The sequence below is a fragment of the Saimiri boliviensis genome, chromosome 6, assembly GCF_048565385.1.
Source record: "Saimiri boliviensis isolate mSaiBol1 chromosome 6, mSaiBol1.pri, whole genome shotgun sequence".
Classification (NCBI taxonomy): Eukaryota; Metazoa; Chordata; class Mammalia; order Primates; family Cebidae; genus Saimiri; species Saimiri boliviensis.
Window position 1 is genome coordinate 129,377,458 of NC_133454.1, and position 10,451 is coordinate 129,387,908.

Sequence of the window (10,451 nt, forward strand, 5' to 3'; positions counted from 1 at the left end):
GGGCCCCAGGGCTCTCATCCCTTCCACCCTCCAGCTGAGCCAAATCTTCCCCACCAAAAGGTGACACCATGCACATGGGGGACAGTGGGGTGGCTCCCCAGAGCTGACAGTCAATGCTCTTGCAAGGTTGGGATGCCAAGTTAGGGACTCAGGCCCGGAGAAGGGCCCCTCAGAGCCCTCGGACAGTGCCCTTTCCCAGCGGGCAGTGCCCTTTCCCAGCGGGCAACCCCTTCTGCCAGGCACGTGCTCCCACCAGATGATAGGGAGGCTGCAGGCAGAGTGTGCACGCGGGGACGGCTCCTTATCCCACCCAGACAAGGGAGCGCAGGGCCCTGAGGCAGGGGCTGCGCTGTGCTGGGTTGTGAGGCTGGAAACAGAGGTGCATCCTCTCTGCAGCAAGCGGGCACCGTGAGCAGCTACAGAACACAGGGGCACCTCCTGAGGACGACAGCAGCAGCAACAAGGACAGGCCGGGCGCGGTGTCTCACGCCTGTAATCTCCGCACTTTGGGAAGCTGAGGCAGGAGGATCGCTTGAGGCCAGAAGTTCGAGACCAGCCTGGCCAACATAATGAAACATAGTGAGACCTTGTCTCTTTAAAAAAAAAAAAAAAAAAAAAAAAGATAACAGGTGACATTCACGAGGCACCTAGAATGTTCTAGACCCTGCTAAGGTCTTTCCACACACCAGCCCACTAGTCTGCACACAGCCCTTGGACGTGGGGACTGTTATGGCACCAGAGGCACAGAGAGGTTAGGTGATTTGCCCAGGGCCACACAGCCACGTGACAGGCAGCCGCTGGGCCTCCGATTCCTCTTTTGTAAGCGTACCAGCCACAGCCAGGGCTGTAACAGCATGAGCTGGGTGAGGGCTCGACAGCCTACAAAACACTGTCCCTTCCTGCCACATTCCCTTCTCCAACACGCCCAGAGGCGCGGCGCATACATGGTGTGGGTGTTGTTAGCCCTGTTTTGACAAGAAGAAAATGGAAGCACAGAGAGGTTGGGTGATTTGCCAGAGGCCACACAGCCAGCGAGAGGCTTCCAGCGTCCACCTGGCACCTTCTCTCCTAGGAGTGCGCTGTCCCTGACCCCCGGGTGCTCTCCTTCAGCTGCCAGGGGGCTGAGAGGAGCACCCACGACCCTGCATCCATTCCGTCCACATGCCAAAGCTTTGCGGCTACAGTCCCTGCCAGGGGCAGCAGCATGTGGCCGGGGCGCAGTGTGGCTGTGGATGGGTCACCCCTGGTTGCGGCCAGCCCTTCTGTGCCCAGTCTGGGGCCCCCCTCACCGCCGTGTCCCCTGCGCAGGCCTTCGTGATCTCCTTCACGTCCGACTTCATCCCACGCCTGGTGTACATGTACATGTACAGTAAGGATGGGACCATGCATGGCTTCGTCAACCATACCCTCTCCTCCTTCAACGTCAGCGATTTCCAGAACGGCACAGCCCCCAGCGACCCCCTGGACCTGGGCTACGAGGTGCAGATCTGCAGGTACTGCCCCCGACCCCCACTCTTTGAAAAGCCACGTTTACTGCATTTCTGGGAGAGCCTGGGTTTGGGCGGGTCTCACATCATGGCAAGTCATGAAACAACTCAAACTTGCTTAAAAAGGAAAAAAAAAAAGGCCGGGCGCGGTGGCTCACGCCTGTCATCCCAGCACTTTGGGAGGCCGAGGCGGGTGGATCACGGGGTCAAGAGATCGAGACCATCCTGGTCAGCATGGTGAAACCCCGTCTCTACTAAAAATACAAAAATTAGCTGGGCATGGTGGCGCGTGCCTGTAGTCCCAGCTACTCAGGAGGCTGAGGCAGGAGAATTGCCTGAACCCAGGAGGCGGAGGTTGCGGTGAGCCGAGATCGCGCCATTGCACTCCAGCCTGGGTGACAAGAGAGAAACTCCGTCTCAAAAAACAAACAAACAAAAAAGCCGGTGCAGTGGCTCACACCCGTAATCCCAGCACTTTGGGAGGGCCAGGCAGGAGGATCGCTTGAGCCCAGAAGTTGGAGACCAGCCTGAGCCACATAGTAAGAAACCCCCCATCTCTACAAAAAAATGTTTAAATAGCCAGGACTTGTGGCACACATCTGTAGTTCTAGCTACTTGGGAGACTGAGGTGGGAGGATAGATTGAGTCTAGGAATTTGAGGCTACAGTGAGCTATGGTCACACCACTGCACTCCAGCCTGGCAACAGAGTGAGACCCTACCTATAATTTCAAAAAAAATCCATAAAATAAAATGAATAAAAAGATGCCTGAGGGGAGGAAATCAGAGGTGATTTACCAGTTCCTGTAACTAAGAAGCCCAGGATAGCTTCAGGCATGGCTGGATCCAGGAGCTACAGTTTGCCATCAGGCTGCACTCTGGCACCGCCTCTCCACTTTGATTTCCTCCGTCTGCATTGTTCTCTTGCTGGTGGAAAGGGTCCCCTGCAGCTCCTGGCTTATACCCTCTCTGCTCTGCAGCCCTGTGGAAAGGTCTCCTGTTTCCCAACAGTCAGCAAACGTCCAGGGACTGAGTCTTACTGGCCCATCTTGGGTCAGATGTCCATTCCTGAACCAACCACTATTGCCACCAGGAGGAGGGCTCACCTTGGCTTGGCCTGGGTCACGTGCCAGGGTGTGAAGTCATAGAGAATTGGAGGATCCTAAGAAAAACTGGGGTGCTGTGACTTGAAGAGGAGACAGACGCCAGCAGACAAAGCCTTGAGCACAGAGTGAAGAGGGAGGAGCTGGCACATGCGGCCTCTGACACTGGGAGGCCAGGGCTGCTCGTCCCCGTGGGAAAGTGGGTTATGCAACTTCTGCCTGGCCCAGCAGCTGGCACCAGAGCCATGGCCCAGCCCCATCCTGTCTCAGAGGTTGGCAGCACAGTGCTGAACAGGCCCTCAGAAACTCCCATCCAGCTCCCTCCAGAAATCAAGCTCCGTAGGCAAAGGTCCTACCTGTTGGGCATCCCCCGGAATTCTCCATCCCTGGAGTGGGGTCTGGCACACAGTAGTTGGTCAATAAATGCTTATGACACGAGGAAGTGAGGGAATGCCCAGACTGAGGCCCAGAGAGGTCAAGTGATTACCCAGGGCACACACAGCAAGGCAGTAGTTCGAGAGGGCAAGCACCAGGGATGTGGGTCCAGGCCAGGGCTATGCCTACAGGGCCAGCTGGTCCCTCTCCTGGCCTCCCTGACTGACCTTTTAGTGACCAGCAGGGGCACACCTGCAGCTCAGCCCCCAGAAACCCTGCCCCTAGTGGAGGCATTTCTGTCCAGCTTTGGGAAGCTTTTCCAGTGCAGGGTGGGGATGTCAGCTCCATTCAAACGGAGTTGCAGCTGATGTGTGGCATGCCCCAGATTTGGGGAGCTGTGGAGGGAGGAAGGCTTTAGGCAGAGACCTCACACTGCTCCCACAGACCCTGGGCATCTCTGTGAAAAGGGGAAGGGGCTGGGGAGAACGGAAGCACGGGCAGCCGTCATGAACGGGGTGGGCCTCCCTCCTGAGGCTCCAGTCATTTCCATGGAAGAGCCAAGGTCAGTGGCAGGACCTCAGGGGGAGGGGCGCGAGTCAGCTTGACTCTCCACGCCCGGAATCCGTCCGTCCGCCACATCGAACTAAAGCTGGTAACTCGAGAACCAGGGCAGCCGTGTTCCTAGAGATAAGGAGGTGAGGCGCTGCGGCAGCCCCAGAAGAGAAGAGGAGAAGCCCCCGAGCCCCGGGTGGGGCGGGCCGGGCGGGGCCGGCTGCCTGACAGGCCCCTGCCTGCGCCAACGGTATGCTTAGCTTCCTTCTTCCGCAAACGTTTGATAAACTGTTTAAGTTACTTTGATCGAATGTTCGGGGTTTGCTTCTGTTGGGTTTTTTGATGTGCTGGTTGGTTTGCATTTTCTTTTTTTCCTTTTTGAAACAGAGTCTCATTCTGTCACCCAGGCTGGAGTGCAGTGGTGCAATCTCGGCTCACTGCAGCCTCTGCTTCCCGGGTTCAAGCCATTCCCCTGCCTCGGCCTCCCGAGTAGCTGGGACTACAGGCGCCCACCGCCACACCCAGCTAATTTTTGTATTTTTCGTAGAGACCATATTGTTCAGGCTGGTCTCGAACTCCTGATCTTAGGCTATCCGCCCACCTCCGCCTCCCGAAGTGCTGGGATCACAGGTGTGAGCCCCCGCGCCCGGCCGGGTTTGCTTTTTGTAGAAACAGGGTCTCGCTTTGTGGCCCTGGCTGAAGAGAAGTGACATGTTCAAAGCTCACTGTAGCCTCAACCTCCAGGGCTCAGGTGATCCTCCCACCTGAGCCTCCCGAGTAGCTGGGAATACAGGCATGCACCGCCATGCCCGGCTAATTTTTTGTATTTTCGTAGAGACAGGGTTTTACTGTGTTGCCCAGCCTGAGACGACAGTACTGAGGTTGCAGGCACGAGCCACCACACCTGGCTGATGAGGCGCTTACGGTTTTTTCTTCGATAGTTTCCCTCAAAGAGAGGATGGACTGGAGAGGTGGTTTTCAAACTGGGTTCCATGGAACCCATCCTGGAGTTCTACGGAGCATGGGGGTTGGGTTGAGGTTCCGGGGGTTCAAGCTTGGGGAACCCCCACCACTTCAACCAAGTAGGCTCAGCACTCTTGGGGCCCTATGGGAGTTGCCAGTGAGACTTCTTTTGGGAACAAAGGGTCCAGTGCTTTTAAAAGTTTGGAATTGGCCGGGTGCAGTGGCTCACGCCCATAATCCTAACACTTTGGGAGGCCAAGGCAGGTGGATCACAAGCTCAAGAGTTTGAGACCAGCCTGGCCAACATGGTGAATCCCCATCTCTACTAAAAATAAATAAATAAATACAAAAATTGCCGGGCGCGGTGGCTCAAGCCTGTAATCCCAGCACTTTGGGAGGCCGAGGCGGGTGGATCACGAGGTCAAGAGATCGAGACCATCTTGGTCAACATGGTGAAACCCCGTCTCTACTAAAAATACAAAAAATTAGCTGGGCATGGTGGTGCGTGCCTGTAATCCCAGCTACTCCGGAGGCTGAGGCAGGAGAATTGCCTGAACCCAGGAGGCGGAGGTTGTGGTGAGCCGAGATCACGCCATTGCACTCCAGCCTGGGTAACAAGAGCGAAACTCCGTCTTAAAAAAAAATAATAATAAAAATAAAAAATGAATAAATAAATAAATAAATACAAAAATTAGCCAGGCATAGTGGCGGGCACCCGTAGTCCCAGCTACTCGGGAGGCTGAAGCAGGAGAATCGCTTGAACCTGGAAGGCGGAGGTTGCAGTGAGCGGAGATGGTGCCATTGCACTCCAGCCTGGGCCACAGAGTGAGACTCTGTCTCAAAAAGAAAAGTTTGGACTCTCCTGGTCCACATGGTCCCCACCCTTGATTCCGTGAGCCCACAGCTGGGCCTCGGGAATACTTCCTGCCACACGTGTTTTACACGAAGCCCGTCCGGTCCTGCCTGTTCCATGGGGGGTCCTGCCCACCCCCCTCCACTGTGGAGAGAGACTCCCCGGGTGCAGAGCCACGGGCTGCTCGCCCAAGAGAGGGCTGCCCTCCTTGGGCAGCTGAGCCTGTCCGGGCAGCCCCCGAGCTGAGCCCCGCCGAAGCCCCACCCTCGACTCTGCCACCGTCTTTTACAGGTACAAAGACTACCGAGAGCCCCCGTGGTCGGAAAACAAGTACGACATCTCCAAGGACTTCTGGGCCGTCCTGGCCGCCCGGCTGGCATTTGTCATCGTCTTCCAGGTGCGGCGGGTCCCGCTGTGTTTCCGGTTTGGGGATGGAGGCCCTGAGGGGCCACCCTGTGCCCACAGTCTGGAAGGCAGGAGCTGCCAGAGCCACGGGTTCAGAGCCTCCACCAGAGGCTTGGAGAACTTGCTCTGGGACACCCGAGGAGGGGACCCGGCTGGCCGCAGGCCCCCTGTACCCACAGGGCCCAAGACAACTTCATGAGAGAGGAAGGCAAAGAGAGGGGCCGGATGAGCACCGGCAGAAGGGTTCGGACTTGCTGGTGGGTTTAACCCAGTAGAAGTTGTTTTTTTTTTTTTAGCTGGAGTTTCACTCTTTGTCGCCCAGGCTGGAGTACAGTAGCACCGTCTTGGCTCACTGCAACCTCCGCCTCCCGAGTTCAAGCGATTCTCCTGCCTCAGCCTTCCGAGTAGCTGGGATTGCAGGCACCTGCCACCACACCTGGCTAATTTTTGTATTTTTGGTAGAGACAAGGTTTCACCGTGTTGGCCAGGCTGGCCTTGAACTCCTGACCTCAGGTGATCCGCCCGCCTCGCCCTCCCAAAATGCTGGGATTACAGGCGTGTGCCACCGGAGTTTTCTTTATTGAACAAGACAGGGCTGGCGCAGTGGCTTGCACCTATAATCCCAGCACTTTAGGAGTTCGAGGCAGGCAGATCACCTGAGGTCAGGAGTTCGAGACCAGCCTGGCCAACCTGGTAAAACTCTGCCTCTACTAAAAATACAGAAATTAGCTGGGTGTGGTGGTGCACACCTGTGAGTCCAGCTACTTAGGAAGCTGAGGCAGGAGGATCACTTGAACCCAGGAGGCAGAGGTTGCAGTGAGCTGAGATCTCGCCACTGCACTCCAGCCTGAGCAACAAGAGTGAAACCCTAACTCAAATAAAAAAAAAAAAAAAACAAGCAAGAAAGAGACATAGAGAAAGGGGCCCCCACCTCTGTCCCCGTCTCGTTCTCACACCATGTCTGTGGTAGCAGGCAGAGCCAGGACAGACAGGAAGACAGGAGAGCAGTGGGCTCTCAGGTGACCCCACACACAGCCAGCAGCCATGGGACCCAGCCCCCACTGACCCAGCCTCTGGGGAAGGATCTGAGCCAACTTTCTGAGGCCAGAGGGACTCCCCGTGGAGCAGACCCCAGGCTAGGGTGCCAGTTGTGCAGTGGCGGCTGACGTCCTGGATGGGGGGCACCCTGGGCTGTGGGTTCTGCTCACCGGTGTCCCTCTAACCTTGATGAAGTTGATGCTAGGAAGTCAGTAGCCCAAGAGCTCTGATTCTGGAATCCCCAGGACTGGGTTCAAGTCCCAGCTCTGTCACAGGGCAGCCCCTTCCACTCGTCTGAGCTCGGTGGCCTCATCTGTCAGCTTTTCACAGCAAGCAGTGCAAAAGGTGTATGGGGCTGGGTTCCGCAGACCAGAGCCTGAGAGCTCAGCCAGGAGGGGTGTCAGCCAGAAACAGCCCGGCCTCATCCCAAGGGAGCCCCGGAGCATACATGGCACCCCAGACTGGTCTCACCTGGAGGCAAGGCAGCCCCAGATGGGCCAGTCACTGCTTGGGCTGTCCAGGCTGGGAAGAGGGAGATGGGAGGGGCATACTTTCTGCAGCTGTAAGCGTGAGCAGCCAACCCCAGCCACAGCTGGCACCTGGGAGCGCCAACCAGGAGAAGACAGCATTCGAGGTGGCACTCGGGAGCCTGCTCACACATGCTTGCTGGACAGGCATTCAGCAAACAGCAAGAGTCAGTTTCTCAGGCGAGGCGCAGGGGCTCAGGCCGGTAATCCCAGCAGTTTGGGAGGCCATGGTGGGTGGATCATGAGGTCAGGAGTGCAAGACCAGCCTGGCCCATCTCTACTAAAAATACAAACAATTAGCCGGGTGTGGTGGCACGCGTCTGTAATCCCAGCTACTCGGGAGGCTGAGGTGGAGAATCGCAAAAACCCAGGTGGCGGAGGTTGCAGTGAGCCGAGATCGCGCCACTGCTCTGCAGCCCGGGCAACAGCGAGACTCCATATAAAACAAAATTCAGTTTTTCCGTAAAAACTGACTTACGTTGCCTTCTATCCACCAGAAAGGTCTCCATGGAGGAGGTCGATGTTCGGGGGACCCTGGGAGGCTTCGCAAACTGTAAAAGTTTGATCCATTTGCGGCTCTTTCTAGTTTTATGCTTTCCCCCAAAGCCTCGATGCTTGTTGGATTTGGCGATGTGCGACCCATCAGGTCACTTCCCGAGTCTCCTGGTCAAGGAATTCAGAATGACTCAGATAATTTTCCCACAATAACTGAGTTCAGATTTGCTCGAGAAAGTCGGCCAGCATTTCTCAAGGGCCTGCGGGGTGGTGGTTCTGGGCCTCCTTCCTACCTGCAGGGAAACTGAGGCGCAGGGAGGTCAAAGGGCCAGGAGGTCACGGGGTGGCGCTCCGCCAGGCGGGGGCCAGGCAGAGAGGCGGGGGGCACTTCCCCAGCTGCCACCCTCCTCCCTGCTGCCATGCACTGCCCTCCTCCTTCCAGAACCTGGTCATGTTCATGAGTGACTTCGTGGACTGGGTCATCCCGGACATCCCCAAGGACATCAGCCAGCAGATCCACAAGGAGAAGGTGCTCATGGTGGAGCTGTTCATGCGGGAGGAACAGGACAAGCAACACCTGCTGGTCACGTGGATGGAGAAGCAGCGGCAGAAGGACGAGGCGCCATGCAACCACCACAACCCCAAAGCCTGCCCCGACAGCCTCGGCAGCCCGGCCCCCAGCCAGGCCTACCACGGGGGCGTCCTGTAGCTACCCAGCGGGGCTGGGCAGGCCAGCCGGGCATCCTGACCGACAGGCGCCCTCTCCCGGGGCAGGCAGCTGCTGGCTCCCACCAGGGCCTGGAGGCTCCTGGGTTTTCTGCAAACATGGAGGACCACTTTCTAATAGAACATTTTCCTTTCTTCTTTCTGTTTTCTTTCCCTTGTTTTTGCACAGAGCCACTAGGCAGGGAATTTTTTTTCAATCTGTAGTTTTCAAGGTGAATCAAAATGATGGCTGGTAATAAAGCAATCAAGTAGCAAAGGCAGGTGCTTTGCAGAAAGAATGCTTGGAAACGCGAGTCTCCCTGGCGGCGAGCAGTGAGCAGAGGCCAATAGAAACCCTCCTTTCAATCCCCCTAATGCCTTAAGATAGATGCAAAATGGTAAGCCAAGGCATCGTGCAAAAGCTGGTGCGAGGCTTCAGGGAAAATGGAAAAAGCAAGAAAGAATAATGATGGCTTCTGGTTCCAGAAGGTGTCACCTGCCTGTTTCAGAAAAGCTCGACTTTCAATCACCTTTTCCTTCCTCAGTTCAGTGGCTGAGGCACTCTGGGCAGAGCGAGAAGTGTCGCAGCGCTGACCGCACGGGGGCGGGGGGCATCCCAGCTATTCCTGGAAAGCTAGAAGTGGGCACAGGTGTCCCTGACTGAGCAGGAACCAGCACCCTTGGCGTCCCCGGCAGGCCTTGCTGTCAGCCACACACCTGCCGCGTGGCCCCAAGCTGACCTCAGAGCTGTTCATCTTCCTTATGCAACAAAACTGGTTGACCAGAAAATGGGCAGGGAGAGAGGACCTCAGAAGCATTTCCACAGATGGCGTCAGGGTTTCGAGAAGTCTTTCGGCTTCCCAGAATCCCCTGGAAGCTTTAGAATATTCATGGTTTTTTGGTGTGTTTTTTTTTTCAAAAATCAATTATGTGGTAGATTGAGGATATTTTTTCTGTAGCCCAAAGGTGGAGGGAGTTTATTAATTAACCAAATATCATTGAGAGAAATTTAAAATACTGTTAACTACCAAAGATTTTTATTAATAAAGGCTTCTATTTTGGTAACACTTCTCTATATTTTTACTCACAGGAATGTTGCTGTTGACAATTATTTTAAAAGTGTATAAAACCAAGTCTCATAAATTACCTGAGTGATCTAAATCTGCAGCAATGATACTAAACAACTCTCTGAAATTTCTCAAGCACCAAGAGAAACATCATTTTAGCAAAGACAAGGAGGCAAAGCATAAACATATTTGTCTTGAACACCTCATTGATGTGACGTTGATGCTCCCGTTAATCTGCCAACTGTGATCAAAGTTTGTGGGTGTTGTAGATTTCCATTATTTGCTAAAATCATGCAATCTGATGCTTCTCTTTTCTCTTGTACAGTAAGTAGTTTGAAATGGGTTTTGTATATAAATACTGTATTGAAAAAGTAGGCGATTACCAAAAATCCTTTTATGGAAACCGTTTTTTTAAAAAGTGAATGTACACAAACCCACAGAAGACTGTGGCTGGGCATTCATCTAAATAAATTTGAGTCTACGACACTTTTCTCACTTGAATGCTGTCTGTGTGACATCCTCCCGGGAAGCTCAAAGTCCGGTGGATCCCGCAAACTCAGCACCGACTGGCAGGCGTCTCTTTCCCGTGCTGCCAGCATGTGGGTTGCTCTAAACGTTCTTGGGACTTCATCTCTCTGGGAGTGTGTGCATTTGTGGTGCACACGTGTGTGCTTATTCATTTGCATGTGCTTTGCATTTACCATATGCACACATTTGCATTTGCTGTGTGCATGTGCATGTGTGTTTACATGTTGGTGTACATCACACGTGTATTTGCTTGTATGTGCATATGGGTGCAGGGGTTTGTGCATGTCCACATGCGTGCACATGTGCATACATGTACATATGTCTATCTGCGCATGCACGTATGTATGCAGTGTGT

General features: G+C 54.7%; 1 protein-coding gene across 11 annotated transcripts in view; it reads left to right on the forward strand.

Moving 5' to 3' along the window:
- Positions 1–10,054, forward strand: part of ANO1 (anoctamin 1) — a 208,386-nt gene extending 198,332 nt beyond the window's left edge. For all 11 annotated transcript variants that reach the window (XM_074401809.1, XM_074401810.1, XM_039471000.2 and 8 more), the window contains 3 exons: positions 1,309–1,493; positions 5,623–5,728; positions 8,239–10,054. In XM_074401809.1, coding sequence (XP_074257910.1) covers positions 1,309–1,493; positions 5,623–5,728; positions 8,239–8,505 — 558 coding nt within the window. In that variant the 3' untranslated portion in view covers positions 8,506–10,054. The remainder of the gene's footprint in view (positions 1–1,308; positions 1,494–5,622; positions 5,729–8,238) is intronic.
- The last annotated feature ends 397 nt before the right edge of the window (positions 10,055–10,451 follow it).